Source organism: Musca domestica, unplaced genomic scaffold (genome assembly GCF_030504385.1).
Source record: "Musca domestica strain aabys unplaced genomic scaffold, Musca_domestica.polishedcontigs.V.1.1 49, whole genome shotgun sequence".
Taxonomy (NCBI): Eukaryota; Metazoa; Arthropoda; class Insecta; order Diptera; family Muscidae; genus Musca; species Musca domestica.
In genome coordinates this window covers 5,723,763-5,745,650 of record NW_026712344.1, presented here as the reverse complement: position 1 = coordinate 5,745,650, position 21,888 = coordinate 5,723,763, and the positions used below count along the sequence as shown (strand labels likewise).

At 35.9% G+C, this 21,888-nt stretch overlaps 1 protein-coding gene across 1 annotated transcript; it reads left to right on the top strand.

The window, feature by feature from the left end:
* The first annotated feature begins 1,449 nt into the window (after positions 1-1,449).
* LOC131800566 (cytochrome P450 4c3-like) lies at positions 1,450-21,001 on the top strand. Its single transcript, XM_059127924.1, has 7 exons — positions 1,450-1,483; positions 12,405-12,520; positions 15,181-15,297; positions 15,376-15,535; positions 15,749-15,818; positions 19,649-20,211; positions 20,364-21,001. The coding sequence occupies exons 1-7, from the start codon at positions 1,450-1,452 to the stop codon at positions 20,702-20,704; spliced, it is 1,401 nt and encodes a 466-aa protein (XP_058983907.1). The 3' UTR covers positions 20,705-21,001.
* The last annotated feature ends 887 nt before the right edge of the window (positions 21,002-21,888 follow it).

Here is a 21,888-nt window from a genome sequence, read left to right as displayed (position 1 = left end):
TTTAAGACTTGTAAATAATTGGTTGACATATTACAGATCTATGGCTTGAAGACCATTTAAAGACTTCCAGAGAAGATCATTTAAAGGTCTTTTATGAGTAGAACGACGTATTACAGATCCTCTATGGCATGAAGATCATTTAAAGTTTTTCTATGAATATAAAGTCTTCTAGAGAAGATCTTTTACAGGCCTGTTATGGCTAGAAACATTTGATAGGCCTTACAGATGATTTTTTAAAGACTAGTTTCTGTGGCCAGATGATCTTGTATGGCTAGAGTACCTTCTACTAGTCTTCCATGGCCAGAAGACCTTTTATATAAAAACTATTTTACGTCTTTGAAGACTAGCTTCTATGTTCAGAAGACCTTTTTTCTTTTATGGCTAGAGCAACTTGTACTAGCCTTCCATGTCCAGGAGAACTCCTATATCAAACAATTTTTATGGCTAGAGTATCATTCAGAGTTCGTCTATGCCCAGAAGACTACTTACAAGTCTTATATACCCAGAAGACCTTTTATATGTCCATTCAATGCATTCCTTCTTAATACCGTATACGATTTTTTATTTAGGGAACATCACTTTCGTTGTCTCTCTTTCTCTCCCTCTCTCTCTTTTTGGGGTTACTTCATAGCACTTTAAATCCCAATTTCAAAGAGCATGCGTAATAACATTTTGCTCTGCACTTTCATCTACAGTTATGACCTTCCCGCCCGAGGGTTTAAAACAAACCCGTACAACAATGAAAAAAATTAGACGAAAAATACCGGGTGCAAATTATTTATTAACACTTGGATACTGAATTTTGTTTACCAATTACTAAAACAACAAACAAAAACATTACCTCTACATTTTTTGCGACACCTGTAAATGAAATGTTTGGACATCACATGCTGATGTGTCTGTGTGCGTGTGTCTTCCAGAGTACCCAACTCAAGCAGCATTCAAAGTCACTATAATAATTTATTTGATTAATTCATTACATAAATATAAAAACACATATACATTCAAAGACCTGTACGACATGCATGGACCACCTCATGCTTCCGAAGAAAAAAACCCGCAGCAATGCCATAGAAACGGAAACTACATTTTACAACTACGACAAGTCATCTCACCCATTATCATCGGAGTTATGTCTCCCCGCCAATTTGTCTATTTTGGCTACGCATTACACTTCATTTCAATGGCTCTACAGTTCAGATGCCACAGCCACGATTTGAGTTTATATTATGGCTTTGTTCCAGATTAAAACGATGACGAAGCATCAGTCTAACTGAAGTCTGACCAAAGTCGATAAAAAGCATCTCTTCGGCCGGGCGGTTATATTGTAAAATTTTGTACGCATGTGTGTGTGTGTGTGGTTTGTTTATTTATTCGCATGTGAATGACTGACTTCCACCGGTAGTAGTTAAAATAAACGTCATACTGATATGCTACCAACAACAAATAATGCCCAATGCTCTTGTTCGCAGTGGTCATAAACGTATGTGCTGACATATGTATATCGAACGTAGCCCTCAAGTGACGCTAGTTTAGCCTATTTACATTGTAGTTTGATTACTAATAACACTGTGCGACACAAAATATAATTACAAGGAAACCAAGTAGATTATGAAACAAGAGTATGTGAAAAGTCACGCGTATCGGCGTTTTGAAAGTTTCCATCGGGAGGTAACCAAAAGAGTGGAGTAAGAATTCCTTGAAAATGCATGAATTTTCGGTATATAGTGTCAGAAATCAGGGAAGGATTTTTACAAAACAGATTAACCCACATCGTGTCACAATGAAAAAAAGTACATTAAGATGTTATCGCACTGGAACAAAATAGTTCGAAATAAAATTTTGGGTCTCAGAATACACCAAAATTTACATAAACGCTGGATATCATTAAAATTAATATATAATAACACTCCACCTAAGTTTATGAAAAATAGTTCTATTTAATACCATATGATTCTATGATTAAACCCTATCCTTCCGTCTCTCCATCCGTCAGTGAAAATCACTCTAACTTCCGTCTCTACGTTCAGAGCCATTAACCCGTCTTCCTAAAGCAGCACTAAAACAAGTGTATGCATTGGAAGCAATGTAGTTGTTGTGGACAAAAAATCCATCACTACAAAAAACAAAAAACGTTGCTGTGAAAAAAAGATCTGCCAATAGAACTTGAGTCGAACCTGGAGAGTTTCTAGTGTATAATTCGCATATGCTAATTTGCAATAAGTTCGAAATATATACTACTTTCCAGAGAACGGCCCTTGTAAGCCATCATCCACATCAAATATGCCTGATGAGCCGCTTAACCAACGGCGAAACGCGTCGCATAGTGGTGAGTGTGTGATAGTGTCTATCTGGCTTTCCTTTTCACTGCAAATTTCAGATCATTAGCTCGTCTCGAAAGAGAAAACAAACACTTAAATCATAAAACATATGATCTTCGCCTTAACAAGGCAAAACTCAAAAAGACGTAGGTTGACAAAAGTTTTTTGAAATGCATTTTAGGTATGTACGTAGAATTTTGTATTAAAAATAGGGAATAGTACAGGGTGAGGTAAAAAACTGCAACAAATTCAAAAGCCATAATTTTTACATTTTTTTAAATTTTATTGAATGAAAGCAAAAATGTCGGAAATATCATCAAATTTTAGAATAAGTTTAGATTTGTTAGTATTGGTCACCTTTAGCACGAATTACAGCTTTCAAACGTCCAATGAAACTGTCACACACTGCCCGAATGTTGCTCTGCGGTATTTTGGCCCATTCCCGGCGAAGCGCTTGCTTGAGGTGAACGAGACTTTGGTATTTTTTAGTGCCAACTTTGCTTTCCAAAATACTCCAGACGCAATAGTCCAACGGATTGGTATCCGAGATTTTGGTCGCCACTGTGCGCTGGAAATGAAGCTCAGTGCGATGGTGCTGACTCCTGTTGTAATGTCCAAGGTCTGCGGCCAAAATGTGTGCGTGCCCAAGGCTTTAATACACCCTCCAGATTATTTTCACGATAATATTCGGTCGATAAATACGAGCGGAGAGCAACCATCGGTTGTTATGGCGGCCCACACCATCACCATGGCCGGCGCTTGAGTTCCGGTGGTCAACCGAAGGTGCACATTTTCAGCTGACCTCTTTGGCAAATAAACACGATAATTTTGTTTGTTTACAAACTGCTGGACAACGTATGTGTTCTCATAAAAGAAAACCAAATTCGGCAGTTCACCACTTTCGGCCAAGCGAAGCAACTCTTTAGCTCTTTGAGTCTATTTTATTCCTGTTGCGGTGTAAGTTCTTGCACTTTTTGGAATTTCAATGGCTTTACCCTGACCTCGTTTTTCAATATTTGCCAATTGGAATATTGCGATATGTTTAGCTCAGGAGCCATTTTTCGGCCACTGCGAAGGGGGCTTCGATCAAGTCGCTTCTTTAGTTTTCGAACCAATTCTGCTGATGTTGCTGTGTTCTTCCGTCCACTTCCTTGACGTCGGGCTACGCTACCAGTAACACGGTAACGAGCGATGGTACGAGACACAAAAGATTCATTCACATTTAAATGCTGGAGTGCTCTAACGATAGCCACTTGTGTGTTTCCAGCCAAATATAAAAATAACACGCTTGAATTCCATCACGAATAACTTCTTTGAGCTGTCACTGGAATAATTAAAAAGCTGTTGGACGAGTGGCTTATAAATGACAGGAGTCTGAAGTTAATTGCAGTTTTTTGATCCGACCCTGTCGTCAAAATAGTGAATATAGGGAGGTACTTTATATGGGTGCTATACCAAAACGTGGACCTGCACAGACAATTTTCTGTCATAGGCTGTAGTATGCATTACGAACTTCAAATATCAAATTTGAAACAATTCCGGTGAATAATGTTGCTAAAATCATCAAAATACCGAATAATGGGAGGTGCCGTTATAAGGGCATATTCGACGGACGGACCTTTGGGCACTTTGGGTCCATTCCAATCGACGAGGCTTGTCCGCAGGCAACATTCTTTGCGTCAATTGAATTTTGTACGGGAACAAATGCAAATCAATGCGAATAATCCGTTGTAGCGAGCCTTACCCAACTGCTGAGAACGTCGTTTTTGGGATGTTATTGGGGACCTCTCAACACTGGCTCGTACGGCAGCGATATTCTCGGCCGATCGCCTTGGTCGACTTTTATATGGCCTCTTCGGATTAGAAAGAGCCTTACCAGTCGAAAATTTTTCGTATAAACGCTTTATGGTGTTCTTAGAAGGCGCACTTCTCAGATTTTTTAATGTCTTAAAAGCACGTTGAGTTTTCACAATTGACTTCTTCTGTTGAATGTAAATTTCAACTATTTCAGAGCGCTCGCGTAGCGTGTATTGGTTCATCGTAAAAATCTGCTTGGACTGACGCTTCAAACGCGGTATGTCATTAAGCGATGTGACATCTCTGTCAAAAGTTATGGCGTTGACAGATGGGTCCGTCGAATATGGACAACCCTGTGTGTACACACAAGAAGAAATTTTCAGTACAGAACACCTATGACAAATAAGAATTTAGGTGGCATAAGGACGACCTGAATATCAAATATCTCTCTGTAAGCCCACTGAAGTTTTCAAAATTGTTTATAAATACTTCTTCATTATATACTTCCTGAAAAGGGCAAGAGTCTAGAAAACCACGTTATGAAGAACAAGTAAAAAAACATTAAGTTCGGCCGGGCCAAACTTTTAATACCCTCCACCTTAGGGTAAAATAAACATTAGAAGAAATGTGGCAAAAGCCATTAAAATGCCGATTATGGGGAGGTACCGTAATATGGGGGCTACACCAAAACGTGGACCTATAATTACAATGTTTCGCCACACGAACTAGGACCCATTATGACCCACAAATACCAATTTTTAGGTAAATCAGTGAAAAAATGTGGCAAAAACCATCAAAATACCGAATATCGGGAGGTACCGTTATATGAGGGCTATACCAAATCATGGACCCATACATGCAATGTTTCGCCACCGGAGCTGGAACCCATTATGACCAACAAATACCGATTTTCAGAGAAATCCGTGAAAAATGTTGCAAAAATCATCAAATTACCGAATATCTGGAGGTACCGTTATCTGGGGGCTATACCAAATTATGGACCCATACATGCAATGTTCCGCCACCGGAGCTGGAAACAATTATGACCCACAAATACTAATTTTTAGACAAATCCGTGAAAAAATGTGGTAAAAAAAACTAAAATACTGAATATCGGGAGGTACCTTTATATGGGGGCTATACACAATGTGGACTTATACATGCAATGTTTTCAATACCAACCATCCTAGACACAATGCAAATAGCTCTGCTAAATTTTGGAGCTCTACGTCAAATGTGGGCTGTATCGCGATTTCAACAGACAGACAGACGGACAGACAGACAGACAGACAGACAGACAGACGGACATCGTTAAATCGACTTAGAATTTTATGCTGATTATGAATATATACTTTATGGGGTCTAAGACGAATATTTAAGGATGTTACAAACGGAATGACAAAGTTAATATACCCTCCTTTCCAAGGTGGAGGGTATCAAAACATTCTACATCGCTGATGAGCCATCCACATTAATGGTACTTCAAGAATTCCGTAGCTTATGCTTTTCGACAGCAATTCGAATTAGTTTTCAAACACGGGTAGACACTCAAAGAAAATGTCACAGCTTGACAATTATGAGAAAACAAAACTCTTTGCTGTTAACTTAGCTTACCGGCGCCTTCCACTCCAACAAGATTACGATCTTTCCGTGTAATTTCTAGTAAACATGATTGGACAGCTTGAATTGTTAAAGTTTATATTCAATTATTCAGAAAATTAAACAAAATGATTTTTGGTTGTTGTTTTAATTGTTGTACTTACCGATTGAACAATTTCATGGTATTGACATTCGTATTGTTTTCAAACGAGTGTTGACACTGCTTCAATTATGTACGGTCAATGATTTGTAACGAAAACAGTTAGTGAAAAAAAATAAGAGGAGAATCAAATTTTGGTAAAGTCACTTGTATGATTACTTTAATTGAGAATAAAATTTGTTATATTAGGCAGTTGGTTGGAAAAAAGGCAGCTACAAAAACGAAAGACTTAGAACACAAACTTGAATGACATTTGGTTGGCTGGATTGTGGCGGCTGCAACAACTATTACCACAAATGGAGTTCAAGGCAAACAAGGCCGCCACCATAACCACCACAAAAACAGAATCTTGTGGTTAAAATTTTGTTTAAAATCATGTTACTTGTTAAGCACATTTATTAGGAAACCAACATTCGCACAAGAAAATCTAAAAGGTTTTGTGGCTACACTACTCTTCTCCCCACACATTTTCCCTTCTGATCACATAAATTTGATATCAATGCACTTGAGATTGTTTTTATGAACACTTCAAATACCTGTGATTAAGTTCTTAAGCTTTGGGAATGACATCACAAAAATTTTGCAAACACCTAAAATAATAAAACATCAAATTTTTTGGGTAATTTTTTTTAATTCCCTCCGTTGGGGCCAAACTAAATTGCTTTAGAACCAAGGTCATCAGCATCGTTGGTGTTTTTGTTTTGCCACCATGGCTTAGAATTTTTGTCGTAGACTCTCAACAGATGCGGGAGCCAGTCGTCATCAAGAGGCAAAAAATTGTTCGTTTTGTTCAAAACTACAAACAATAATTGAATTTGGCAAATACTGTTGTCGTTCTTGTTGTTTTTTTTTTCGTTGTTGCTGCTGCGATTGGTAATAACCAGAAATTCAGTTTTATTTTATTAATGCTGAGAATATTTATTTGTTTCTCGCCTGCCTAATGACATTTTAATTTTCACACACAATGCGGTTTTTCTATGTAATTTGATGAAAATGGTGTTTAGTCATTTTGATGGAATTTGGGTAGATTGAAGTATAGAATGAAACAGCGATGACAATTTTTAAGAAGAGAAGTTAGTTCATGGGAAATTTTGAATACATTTATGTTGGGGGTTAGGTTAATGAAGATAGAAGTAAAACCAATCCAATTGGAAAGGGTCGAAGTAGCGATGCACTCCGTTCGAGTTACGTTTCGGGCATTCTAATCTCCTTCTTAGCACAGTGGTTTACTTTTAAACTTTTGTTTAATTCCATAACAAGTAAGAAGAAGACCATAGATGTGCGGGGCGGATCATTTGATATCCTACAAATCTACATTTTGCGGTAAAGTTTCTGCGGATTTGACTAGAATGAAGATACCCCTAAGAAATATCCTCGTATCAACTACATTATAAAAGCAAATCTTGAACCTGATTGCTCCTCTTTTCGAATAATCATCATAGATCTGGAACCAATAATTTCCAAAAACATACTAAAAAAGCATCTTTCAAAAAGAACAGAAATATAACATTAACAAAACCAGTAAAGAAAGTCTTAAAGTTGGGCGGGGCCGACTTTATGATACCCTACACCGCTTTGCTAATTAAGTAGAGCTCCACATAACAATTAAAAGTTTTTATGAGAGAATTCAATCATACGCGCTATGATTATAATTATAATTTAAAGTTCAAAGGACTAAATATGCCGAAGCATTTGTATCTTCATTTGGTGCACAATTAATTTGAAATCGGATAGAGATATATATGGGAGCTATATCCAAATCTGAACCGATCTCGATAAAATTTGGCAAAGATATTTCTGAGCTGTATTTGATATATTTCCCTGAATATCTTTGTTACGGAGTGCATATTACGGTTGTGGGTAACAAATATAACAAATCGGAAGAATAATATATATGGAAGCTATAGCTATATCTGAACCGATCTTCACCAAATTTGACATACTGGCTTCTAGACTCAATTCGGTCGTATGTGCCAAATTCCATCCCATTTGGACAAATATTAGACGTTTGGTGCACAATAAAAGGTAAATCGGACGAAGTTATATATGGGAGCTATATCCAAATCTGAACCGATCCCGATAAAATTTAGCAAATGTATTTCTGAGCTGTATCTGATATATTTCCCCAAATATTGTTGTTGCATATTGCATATTACGGCGGCGGTGGACAAAAATAACAAATCGGATGAACAATATATATGGGAGCTATAGCTATATCTGAACCGATTTCGATCAAATTTGGCATACATATTTTCAGGCCTAATTTGGGTGTATATGCAAAATTCTATAAAATTCGGGCTGATATTACACGTTTGGTGCACAATAAAAGGCAAATCGGACGAAGATATATATGGGAGCTATAACTAAATTTTGACCGATTATCTCCAATTTCAATAGGGTTCGTCCTTGGGCCAAACAAAAGATCTTTGCAAAATTTCATCTGGATCGGGCAATAAATTCGACCTGTACTTTGTTTACAAAAATACATGGACAGACGCACGGACGGACGGACAGACGGACGGACGGACATGCATAAATCGACTCAGAATGTGATTCTATGCAGATCATCAAAAGGAACTATGGGTCTATCTCGTTTCCTTCTGCCTGTTACAAACAAATGCACAAAGACATAATACCCTGACCACCTTGTGGTGTAGGGTATAATAATAAATAAATAAATAAAATAAAACAAGTAAGCAAAGGCTATAGTCGTGCAGGGCCGACCTACAACACTAAATTATGTTAGAAGTCCCTTTATGTCCAAATCCATTTTGGAAGATTAAGCTTTTGAAATTATGTCACAGAGCACTGACCAGATATTACCCTTAGCATTTTGAATAGGGACATTTGCCCAATATTTACACACTCCGTCGTGCTGTTAGTTGTTGTGGTCCATTTTATAGCTAAATATAATCCAGTGGTCATCTAAAATGCTACGATTCTTCCCTGCCATTAACTCTCTTCTTAAGCGTGTCGATTAGCTTCAATTGAGTGATCAGGATTCTTTTCTGTTTTTGGTCCATTTAAACACATAAATATATTGCGGACATCTTTGAAAACAATAGGCCCTGCACTTCTGAGCCTAACCATACCCTTGTCAAAATTTTCGTGAGGATCGTGTTGTGAGGTGAAAAAATATTACAAAACAAACACTTCAATATTATAAGTCAAATTGAAAAAATCGCATGCGATAAAAAATATGAAAAAATAAAAAAATGTCACAAAATACTAAAAAAAATCTATATTAACATCATTATTGGCATCTTTTTATGCGATTTTTTTAGATGTTAAACTTTTATGCAAAGAGGGCATTCTGAATTGACAAAATTTGTCAAAATCGGTCCAGCCATTCTTGAGATGTAAGCATTCTAGCTAACATCCCCTTCCTTTGTATACATACATTTTATATATTTCGCTATATATATCTGATATATTTGCTATCGGCATCTACGTAACGGTCAGAATTAACCTGTTCGTCTATCTGTAATTTTGCCGGAATTAAATATATTCTCGGTTTAATAGAAAATTTGACTTTTATTTATCACAAATGTTGTGGCCTATTTCACCCACTAAATATTACCCGATGACCACCAACATTGGAAGACTTCTGCCCAGCACTAAGCTCTAACCCCATACTAACACCCGCTTCGATTGGTCTATATTGTGACATGTAGAGCAACTGCAAAATCAGGAAAATTTTTTGGTCCATTTCGACCCCTAAATATTGTGCGATCATCTCCAAAAGAAATAGGGTTCTATTCTGGTTCTAGCCCCACCTTCATTCTAAATTTCGTGAAAATCGGGCCATAATTGCGACCTGTAGAGTGATTACAAATTAACATGGACAGGCGGACGGACGGACATACATAGCTAGATCGGCTCAGCTCGGCGAGATAGGAAGATCCATATATACTTTCCTATGTGGGAAACCGATATTTCGAGGTGTTTCATAATTGATGGCCCAATCAAACTTATAATACCCCCAACACATAGTGTTTTAGGGTATATACGACATTTGGAAAAATTCAAAACATTGAATGTGGGGAAGTACCATTATATGGGGGCTATACGGAAACGTGGACCTGCATAAGCAGTTTTCTGTTATTAGGAACTTCAAATACGAAATTTGAAACAATTCCTGTGAAGAATGTCGCTAAAATCATCAAAATACCGAATATAGGGAAGTACCATTATATGGGGGGCAGACGGACGGACATCGCTAAATTAATATATAATTTAATGCTGATCAAAAATATATATAATTTGTAGGGTCTACAATGTATATTTCGTGGTGTTACAAACGGGATGACAAACTTAATATACCCTCCATACTATAGTGGAGGGTACTGTGGCTGAGAGTATACAAAACCGGCAAAACCGACTGATACTTCTTAGCTTGTTTTCAAATGGATTTGGCCCAAAGAGATATGGGATCCGAAGTTGCCAGGGAGAGCATGGTTTGCTCTTAGTTTAATGTAAAATCAAATAAATTCTTATAAAGCAAATTAACCCCAAAAAAGTTCTAATGTAAACATACTATTAGATGGGACAATGTTCTCAGTTTTTACTTTATATCATAGATCATAGATGCCCAGTAGTGGCTGATTTCAGCAATTTCAACTCACACGTATTCTTACGCTCTTTTGTTTGATCGCCAATCAACCAATAGGAAAGCAGAAATATGAGTGGGAGAGACAAGCTACACAGGCAGAAGTTCTGTGTAATATTATACTATAATAATTATAGTTTGAGAAATACACTTTTACTGCGTAACTGCAATAAGAGTACCAACATAGAAGAGTTCATTACTTAATTGCTAATTGAATAATGATTAATTATTTCATGAAAAAAAAAAAAAAAAACAATAATTTTCCATTTCGTTTTTTTATTTTTTGGTTGTTTGTTATAATTTAATAAATCAATAGAATTACTAAAATATGTACATTCATTAATTTTACATTTCCCACAAAAAGAAAAAAAAAAAAAAAAATGACGATACCCGCCACACATGTTGTTTCGTCGCTATCTCGTTGACGACTAAATAAAATGAATTGAAAAAATCTTTTCTTCCAGTGTTATTTCGTCGCTCTCACCAATACTATTACATTGGGCAACTATGCTTTATATCAATATGTAGAACATGAACATACTACTACTACATATGTATTCACACAATGTAAAAAAATTACAACCGTACGATTTATTTGTTTTCGATTTCATTTAAATCCACAATTTTTACATATTTTAAATGCAATTTACTCCAAAGTTGTGGTCAAGTAGAATATATATGAAAAATGTTGCCTTTCTACTCGTTAAAAATGCGTATTATTAATCGCATTTATTGTTGTATCTAATTTTGGGACACATAGTCAGCAAAAACAACAAAGGTTATTTAGAGTTCATTTAAGAAATTTAAAAAAGGTTGACATTTTGCTATTTTTGTTGTTGTTGTCTTTTTGGTTTGCATAAATTATTCTAAAGATTACCTTAACTCCAAAACGACAACATTGAGCGCCACATAATATATTTATTGAATTGCCCCCCTGAAAGAGATAAAAAAGTCATTAATTTATTATTATATACATAAGAAAAAATAAAATACGATTTCTTTAAATTCGCTTTTGTTGAAGCATCGCATATTGAGGAATGCCCACCGCTTTGTTTGTATTGTGTTTTAAGCAAAAAGTAATCCGAGATTCTCTTTTTGTTACTATTCGTGTCCAATTATAACCTCAAACGCATATCTATAAAGGGAAATTGCATTTGATACGAATAAGTTAAAGGTATATTCCTGTGGCCGAAATGTCTTAGGATACTTGACGCGATGTGAGTTCATTTATCTTTCGTTAACGAATTATACTTTTTTTAATTGTTATCTAAAATTCGGGGTCAAGAAACGTGGATTTCTAATAAATATAAAACAAAAACTTAGAATTAGAATTGAAAAATATTGTTCAAAAAAATTTCGGGATATTTTTATACCCCACGTTCCCGTACCTACAATAATCTACTAGTTTTGAAATATTTCAATTTGTAATCAATCTTCAGGTCGCAAGTATGGCCCGCACGAAATTTTGCAAGGATTTGTCATAATACATTTCATACTCTAAATTTATGCATTGAACATCCAAATTGATGTATTCTCCGACCTGTCGTAAACTGAAGACCGACTGTAAAAGCAGGAAAAAATTGTGTATCTGTTCCATTTCATTTTCGAAAGAAAAAATTAAAAACGTTGACCTTTGACCTCGAATAGCTTGGTTTACACACGTGGGATTACTGGAGTCTCTTAACATTCTTTTCGTAGCGCTAAGCTTTACACTAAAATTAAGGTTTGTTGAATTTGTGTATTTTCAAAAGTCTATTTTGGAATCTAGAACCTGTTTTTCGTGAATTTATATCCAACAGAATTCAAAATCAGATTGTTATTTTGCCACAGGCTAGTAACATTTAGTTTAAATATTATTAATTAATAGACATTAATTTATTAAAATAAACATTTTTGTTCTTGTTTTTTTTTTTTACAGAATTATTCTCCCGTCTAACCGGCTCTCAACGCATGTGGGGCGCGCGCATTGGCATGAATAAAGCCTGGCAGGGTCAAACACCTTATGTCTTGTTATTTGATCCAGAAACTGTTGAGGTAAGAGTTATAATTTGAAATTGGGTGTTTGAATTGTCTTTGAATGGCAACAAAAGTCTACTGGAGAATTTTGAACTAAATATTGAGTGAAATAATTGGTATGAGGGAGGACACTTGGACTGCAGAGTAAGGATAAATATAACAAGTAAAAACACCTAAAGTTCGGCCGGGCCAAACTTTTAATAGTTTCCACCTTAGGGTAAAAGAAACATTAGAAGAAATGTGGCAAAAACCATTAAAATGCCGAATATCGGTAGGTACCGTTATATGGGGGCTACACCAAAACGTGGACCTATAATTACAATGTTTCGCCACACGAACTAGGACCCACTATGACCCACAAATACCAAATTTTAGACAAATCAGTGAAAAAATGTGGCAAAAACCTTCAAAATACCGAATATCGGGAGGTACCGTTATGTGGGGGCTATATCATATCATGGACCCATGAATGCAATGTTTCGCCACCGAAGCTGGAACCCATTATGACCAACAAATACCAATTTTCAGACAAATCCGTAAAAAAATGTGGCAAAAATCATCAAATTACCGAATATCCGGAGATAACGTTATATGGGGGCTATACCAAAACGTGGACCTATAATTACAATGTTTCGCCACACGAACTAGGACCCACTATGACCAACAAATACCAATTTTCAGACAAATCCGTGAAAAAAGGTTGCAAAAATCATCAAATTACCGAATATCGGGAGGTACCGTTACATGGGGGCTATACCAAATCATGAACCCATACATGCAATGTTCCGTCACCGAAGCTGGAAACCATTATGACCCACAAATATCAATTTTTAGACAAATTCGTGAAAAAATGTGGCAAAAAAACTAAAATACCGAATATAGGGAGGTACCTTTATATGGGGGCTATACCTCAACGTGGACCTATACATGCAATGTTTTGCCACACGCTCAGGGACCCGTTATGACCTACAAATACCAATTTTTAGACAAATTCGTGAAAAAATGTGGCAAAAAAAACTAAAATACCGAATATCGGGAGGTACCTTTATATGGGGGCTATACCACAACGTGGACCTATACATGCAATGTTTTGCCACACGCTCAGGGACCCGTTATGACCTACAAATACCAATTTTTAGACAAATTCGTGAAAAAATGTGGCAAAAAAACTAAAATACCGAATATCGGGAGGTACCTTTATATGGGGACTATACCAGAACGTGGACCGATATATCTCATTTTCAATACCAACCATCCTAGACACAATGCAAATACCTCCGCTAAATTTTGGCGCTCTACGTCACATAATGTGGGCTGTATCGTGATTTCAACAGACAGACGGACAGACTGACGGACAGACAGACAGACAGACGGACATCGTTAAATCGACTTAGAATTTTATGCCGGAGCTGGAAACCATTATGACCCACAAATATCAATTTTTAGACAAATCCGTGAAAAAATGTGGCAAAAAAAACTAAAATACCGAATATCGGGAGGTACCTTTATATGGGGGCTATACCAAAACGTGAACCTATACGTGCAATGTTTTGCCATACGTACAGGGCCCCGTTATGACCTACAAATACCATTTTCCAGACAAATCCGTGAACAAATGTGGCATAAATCATCAAAATACCGAATATCGGGAGGTACCGTTATATGGGGACTATACCATTTTCAATACCAACCATCCCAGACACAATGCAAATACCTCTGTTAAATTTTGGCGCTCTACGTCATTATTATTATTATTATTATTATTATTATTATTATTATTATTATTATTATTATTGTTATTATTATTATTATTAATATTATTATTATACCCTCCACCATAGTATGGAGGGTATATTTGCGATGTCCTCCCTATTTTTGGTGTTTTCGTGATTTAAGCGACATTATTAAACGGAAATGTTTCAAATTTGGTATTTGAAGTTCGTAATGGATATTACAGCCTATGACAGATGTTTGTCTGTACAGGTCCACGTCCTCGTATAGCCCTCACATAACGGTACCTCCCCATATTTTGGTATTTTGATGATTTTACTGACATTATTCAGCGGAATTGTTTCTAATTTGGTACTTGAAGTTCTTAATGAATACTTCATCCTAAGACAGAAAATTATCTGTGAAGGTCTACGTCTTCGTATAGCCCCCATATAACGGAACCTCCCGATATTCGGTACTTTGATGATTTTAGCGACATTATTCACCGGAATTTTCATTTGTTGGGCAGTACAACCTGTGACAGAAAATTGTCTATGCAAATCCAGGTCTTCGTATAGGCCCCATATATTACTATCTCCCTATTGGCGGTATTTTGTTGATGTTACCTACATTATTTTTTTAAGTTTCGGATTTGAATATTGTAATCGCATATGACAAAAGTTGCCTATGCAGGCCCAAGTCGTCGATTAGACCCTAAAATAACGGCTACATTCGTTATTTTTAAGATTTTAACAGAATTTTAACGGAGTTTATTTATTTATTTTATTTATTTTTTTTTTTTTTTTTTGAAAATTACCAAATTCGTCCCAAATGGTGGCCGAGTATTGAAATTTCGGCCCGTCCGAATTTACAGCTGTTTACTTGTTATTATTGCTATTATTATTACTATTCCTACTTAATGATAAATACTTTAAAATTCATCGCCATTTCTTCTTTTCCAATTCCAGCCCATTCTCAACAGTCAGAAATTCATTGACAAAAGTGGTGATTACGAATACTTGCGACCCTGGTTGGGCACTGGCCTTTTGACAAGTTTCGGTCGTAAATGGCATTCCAGAAGAAAGGTAAATAAAAACACAACATAATTCCCATCATCATCGTTACCATCATCATCTTCTTCTTCTCTTCTCCGCCATCAATAGATTTTAACACCAGCTTTCCATTTCAAAATTTTGGATGATTTCATTGATGTTTTCAATGAGCAAAGTGCCATCTTGACAAATAAATTGGAGCGTGAATTGAACAAAGAATCATTTAATATCTTCCCCTATGTAACATTGTGTACCCTGGATATTGTCTGTGGTAGGTATCATAAATAAGAAAAAAAAAATTACAATCATGACTCTAAAAATAATTACGCCTGGCGATGATTTGATGACCATCAAATGGTCATTGTTGTCATTCGTAATGATGTATTACAGTCTTGCAATTGTAGGGCCTAATTGTTTTTTTTTTGGCCCATTCAAACTTTGTGATGAAAAAGAGTTTTATGATTTCGGTTTTGGTCTATTTCAGAAACCGCTATGGGTCGCAGCATTTATGCCCAGAGTAACAGTGAATCGGATTATGTTAAGGCTGTTTATGGGTAAGTATTTGTGTCATTAAACATTTCTATGCAGCTAATTCGAGCTATAAACTGAAGCTGGCTACTTGGCAGTTATCAGCATCGTTTTTCAACACTTGCATTGTGGTTTAGTGTAGTTTTATTTATTTATTTCCGGTAATTTAGAGGAAATACGTATTTTAAAAATTTGTTTTGTGGGAACTCTTTTGATTTCTAGATATAATCAAGGTTAGGCTATGACACCACTGTTTCAAGGTGAAGGTAGTTAAAATTAATTGAAATAAATATAAAGGGCGTAAATACAAAAGACAATTTTGTCAGAGACGAATTTTTTATGTGCTCTTAAATTAAGGATTTATGTAAAGTTGTAAAAAGAGGTAAAAGTTATTTTACTACGGGAGATATATTCCTCTATTCAAGCGGGACCTTTAGAGTTTCTTAAAATTATTTTTGGACTTTATGAGTTAATCTATCCATAGTGCTTTGGGCTTCTAGCTTTAAAATTATTTCTTTGTTTGGTGGATCTTTATATCTTCTACACGGAAAAATCCCAGAAGTTCTTGTATTCATAAAATATATTCAGAAGGTTGTATAATTTTTTATCCTCAGAAGTAATAAGACTCCTGGCTGTAGAAGGCTTTCAGTTGTCGTTTATACATGTAGCAGACTTTCAGAAGGTCATATATCCCCAGGACGTTACAGTATCATTATTATATTTAGTCCTTTAAAAGGATCGTACATATATAGGGAATCCTTATATAGTGTTCTACCCATAGTTAACATTTGGAGTTATTATATATATAAAACCCTTTAGGAGGGCCTACTACCCTTTAGAGATCTCAAGGAATTATCATAAATTTCCCCTAGAAAGTCTTCTATTCATAGAAGGACTTGCATCAGGGGTTTCCTTTTAAGGTTTCGGTCCACCTGAAAAAGTTATAATAGGCTTTCTATACATGAAGACCTTTAAAATGTCGTATATGCATAGAAGACTATTGAAATATATTTTATCCATGGAAGCCCTTTAAAAAACTTCTGCCAATAGAAAATATTTTAATTGTTTGGTCCATAAAGGACATTTAGAGGTTTTCCGGTCCATAGATATCTCAAAAGAGGTATCTTTTCTCTAGAAGCCCAATTTTTTTCTCAATTTTTTAAAGGATCTATATAATGTCGTCTTATATAAAGTCTTCTGAATATACAGAAAGTCTTCCATCCATAAAAATCTTATAGCCACAGAGGAAAGTCTTCAAGTCATAGGGGAACTATAGAAGGTCTTTCGGTCATAGCAAATATTTTAGCCATAGAATACCTTTAGGATTCCGCCTAACCAGAGAAGGCCTTTGAAAAAGAAAAGGGCATTGGAAGGTCTTTTCCTATAGAAACCCTTAAAAGTACTTGTGACAATAGAAGGAATTCGGTATATAAGAGAACATTTGAAGGTCCTTCGTCCTAGAAGAGCTAAAAGAACTCTTCCTTCTGTAGTAAACACAGTGGGAAGTCTATAACTCATGGATGATTGTTCAAAATCATTCATATCCTGGAAGTCCTATAAAAAGTTGTTTAGCCTGGAAAATTTTTTGGAGACTTTTAATCCATTGAGGGCGTTTGGATGTTTTTATACCCTACACCACAAGGTGGTCAGGGTATTATGTCTTTGTGCATTTGTTTGTAACAGGCAAAAGGAAACGAGATAGACCCATAGTTCCTTTTGATGATCTGCATAGAATCACATTCTGAGTCGATTTATGCATGTCCGTCCGTCCGTCTGTCCATCTGTCCATGTATTTTTGTAAACAAAGTACAGTTCGCATTTATTGTCCTATCCAGATGAAATTTTGCACAAATCATTTGTTTGGCCCAAGGACAAAAATTCAAAAATTTAGATATAGCTCCAATATATATCTTCATCCGATTTGCCTCTTATTGTGCACCAAACGTGTAATATCAGTCCGAATAGTATGGAATTTTGCACGCACGATCAGATTGGACCTCAAATTTGATCGAAATCGGTTCAGATATAGCTATAGCTCCCTTATGTATTGTTCATCCGATTTGTTATTTTTGCCCTCCGCAGCCGTAATATGCACCCTGTAACCACAATATTTGGGGAAATATATCAAATACACCTCAGAAATACATTTGCTAAATTTTATCGAGATCGGTTCAGATTTGGATATAGCTCCCATATATAACTTCGTCCGATTTACCTTTGATTGTGCACCAAACGTCTAATATTTGCCCAAATGGGATGAAATTTGGCACTTACGACCGAAATGAGTCTAGAAGCTAGTATGTCAAATTTTGTAATGATCGGTTCAGATATAGCTATAGCTCCCATATATACTGTTCATCCGATTTGTTACCCACAGCCATAATATGCACTCCGTAACAACGATATTCAGGGAAATATACGAAATACAGCTCAGAAATATCTTTGCCAAATTTTATCGAGATCGGTTCCGATTTGGATATAGCTCCCATATATATTTTTATCCGATTTCAAATTAATTTCGCACCAAATGGGCAATACAAGTCCGAATTTAAAAGATACAAATGCTTCGGCATATTTAGTCCTTTGAACTTTAAATTATAATTATAATCATAGCGTGTATGATTGAATTCTCCCATAAAAACTTTTAATTCTTATGCGTAGCTCTATTAAATTAGCGAAGTGGTGTAGGGTATCATAAAGTCGGCCCCGCCCGACTTTAAGGCTTTCTTTACTGGTTTTATCCATAGGATATTTTTAAAAGTTATTTGATACATACGAGAATTTTTAGGGGTCTTCGGTACGTTGGAGACCTATGGAAGGCCATTTGTCTGATACATGATCTTTAAGACGATTAAATAATGCGGTATTTTTTCTTTAGAAAAAGTCTCTCTTTAGACGATGCCTCTCTTTAAAAGAACTGAAAGAAGTCTTCTCTCTTTAGAAGATCTGAAAGATATCTACTAGCTTTAGATGATCTAAAGGAGGCGGTATTATTTTTTCTATAGAAATTACTCGGTCTCTAGGCAACGTTATGGAGGTCTTCGATCCATTGGAGACCTTTTGAAGGTCTTCCGTATACTTGTCTTCTAAAGAAGAATGTCGTCTTACCTCTTTAGACGGCCAGAAAGAGGTATATTTGTTTGCTTGTATAGGAGACCTTTTGAAGATATTGACCTTTAAGAAGTCTTTAAGAAGGCCGTGTTCTCTCTTTAGAAGAGGTATATTTTTAGTAAAACTGAACCTTCCCTTTTAAAATGACATTAGGTGACTGAAAACTATCTTCTCTTTAGAAAAGCGTTTCCTTTAGAGCTGACGAACTATCGATAATCACATTATTAGAAACATTCGATAGTACTACTTTAAAATAATAATGAACAATAATTAACAATCCCGAAAGGAATTTTCTTCTTAGTATCAAATTCCTCCTCAAAAGTGTTAGACATTTGGAAAGGGAAGAAGGTATAAATCCGGTGTGCTTGTAACATATGAAGTGAATCCAGCCTATGTATCCATATTCTTCCGGGTATTACTACCAATCTGCCAATGGTAGCAAATCCATGTATTTAAAATATCCTTTGAATTCTAATGCCTTTTTTAAAATAACGGGTTTTACATTACCTTCGATTTTTAAAAGCTTTTTTTCCTTTCGAGGAAATATAAAATGTTTTCCTACACAAGAATTGTATAAATGTCCCTATATTATATACGGAAATATGTATAAGGTCTACATAATCTTATTCAGATCAGCTATCTCTAGAAAACTTATAAAATATCGTCCATATATGAGTCAATACAACGCACACATATTCTCTTCATTTATATTAATCAAATGTATTGTTATCTCCCTCCTTCGCAGCATCGGTGAAATTGTCCAATCCCGTCAATCAAAACTGTGGCTACATCCCGATTTCATTTTCCGTATGACCGCCGACGCTAAACGTCACACCAGCTACATTAATACCCTACATGGTTTCTCCAACAAGGTGATTCGTGAACGTAAAGCCGAATTGCGTGAGAATATGAACAACAACAATTACGACAGTGTTGCCGATGCTTATGACGACTTGGGTAAAAAGAAACGTTTGGCTTTCTTGGATCTGTTGATTGAATACTCACAGGAGGGCACAAAATTGTCAAACTCCGATATTCGTGAGGAGGTTGACACGTTTATGTTTGAGGGACACGATACCACATCGGCTGCCATTTCATGGACGTTGTTCCTGTTGGGTTCTCATCCTGAATATCAGGAACGTGTTGTCGAGGAATTGGAGTCGATATTTGGTGATGATCGTGACACACCGGCCACCATGAAGAATCTCATGGATATGCGTTATTTGGAGTGCTGTATCAAGGAATCTTTGCGTTTGTTCCCCTCTGTGCCAATGATGGGTCGTTCCATAAATGAAGATGTTCAGATTGGTAAATATTTACCCTCTTAAAGGGAATAACAATGCGTTTACATTCATGACTTTCAACATGATAATTGGCTAAATCACGATAGCCTACTTCGTCATGATAGAGAGCGGAAAAATATTCTGAATACGATAAATTTTTGGTTTTGTCTTTTCCAGGTGACTATACCGTACCAGCTGGCACCACAGCCATCATTATGACTTACATGCTGCATCGTAATCCTCGTGTCTTCCCCAAACCGGAACAATTCAACCCCGATAATTTCTTGCCTGAGAATTGTGCCGGTCGCCATCCCTTCGCCTATATCCCCTTCAGTGCGGGTCCACGTAATTGCATTGGTCAAAAGTTTGCCATTCTCGAAGAGAAGGCTGTCATCTCCACAGTATTGCGTAAATATAAGGTTGAAACCGTAGATCGTCGTGAAGACTTGACACTTTTGGGTGAATTGATTTTGCGACCCAAGGATGGTTTGCGTGTTAAAATTACCAAACGTGAATGAATGAATGAAGGAATGACGAATTGACTGTAATGTGATTGGTCTATTCTGAGATTATCTTGCCAACTTCGAAAGATGAAAAGAAATTGCAACAAATTATTAGTAGTAGCTATAAGTTTGTAAATAGCTGTCGTCTATCTCTGTAGAATTTTAAGTTTTCCTACCAACCCCCTCCCCCTGCCTTTGATATTTGTATCTCAATTTTTCAGCGGGGCAATTCAGCCGTAGATGTTTATACCAAAATTTATTTTATTCGTTTTAGGCTATAAGTTGAATATTATTTTCGTATATTTGATATTATAAGTAAATATAAAAATAAAAAGAAAATTTTGAAAATTATTTACACTGTTACATCTTGATTAGTCATAGACATTATGGATCCATTTACCTGGTAATGTAAAAAAAAACTACCATTTAATAGGTTGTTCCTTGAAAAATAAAAAAAATATCATATATTCCCCCTATACCAATGAACGGACGAGTACGGGCATCAATCTCGGCAAATCCCCTTGCTGCAAGTTCAATATAAAAACAAGTAAACAAAGGCTATAGTCGTGCGGGGCCGCTTATGTGATACCCTACAACACTACAATATGTTAGAAGCCCTTTTATGTCAAAATCCATTTTAATAGAGTTCGCTTTTGAAATTATGTCACGGAGAACTGCCTAGGTATTAATCTTCGCATTTTGACCAGGGACATTTGCCTAATATTTACGCACTTCTCTTAATATATTGCGGACATCTTTGAAAACAATAGGCCTATCCCTTCTGAGCCTAACCCAACCCTTGTGAAAATGTTCGTTAGGATAACCCCAGCCTGTGTTGTAAGGGGAAAAACATTACAAAATGTATACTTCAATATTATGAGCCAAATTAAAAAAATCGCATCTGATAAAAAAAAAAAAAAAAAAACAAATAACAAAGTCCTATAAAATCTATATTAACAAAATCTATATAACATTGTCATCTTTTTATACGATTTATTTAGATTTTATACTTTTATGCCAAGAGGGCATTCTGAATTGACAAAATTTGTCAAAATCGGTCCAGCCATTTTTGAGATATAAGCATTCTAGCTAACATCCCCTTCCTTTGTATATATACATTGCATACATTTCGCTATATATATCCGTTATATCTACTATCGGCATATACGTAACGGTCAAAATTGACCTGCTCGTCTACT

Excerpts from the sequence above, each read along its gene's own strand:
- LOC131800566 (XM_059127924.1), top strand. The coding sequence starts at position 1,450 with ATGCCCAATGCTCTTGTTCGCAGTGGTCATAAAC. Across the intron at positions 12,521-15,180 it reads TTGATCCAGAAACTGTTGAG|CCCATTCTCAACAGTCAGAA; the intron begins GTAAGAGTTATA and ends TTCCAATTCCAG. Across the intron at positions 15,819-19,648 it reads TATGTTAAGGCTGTTTATGG|CATCGGTGAAATTGTCCAAT; the intron begins GTAAGTATTTGT and ends CCTCCTTCGCAG.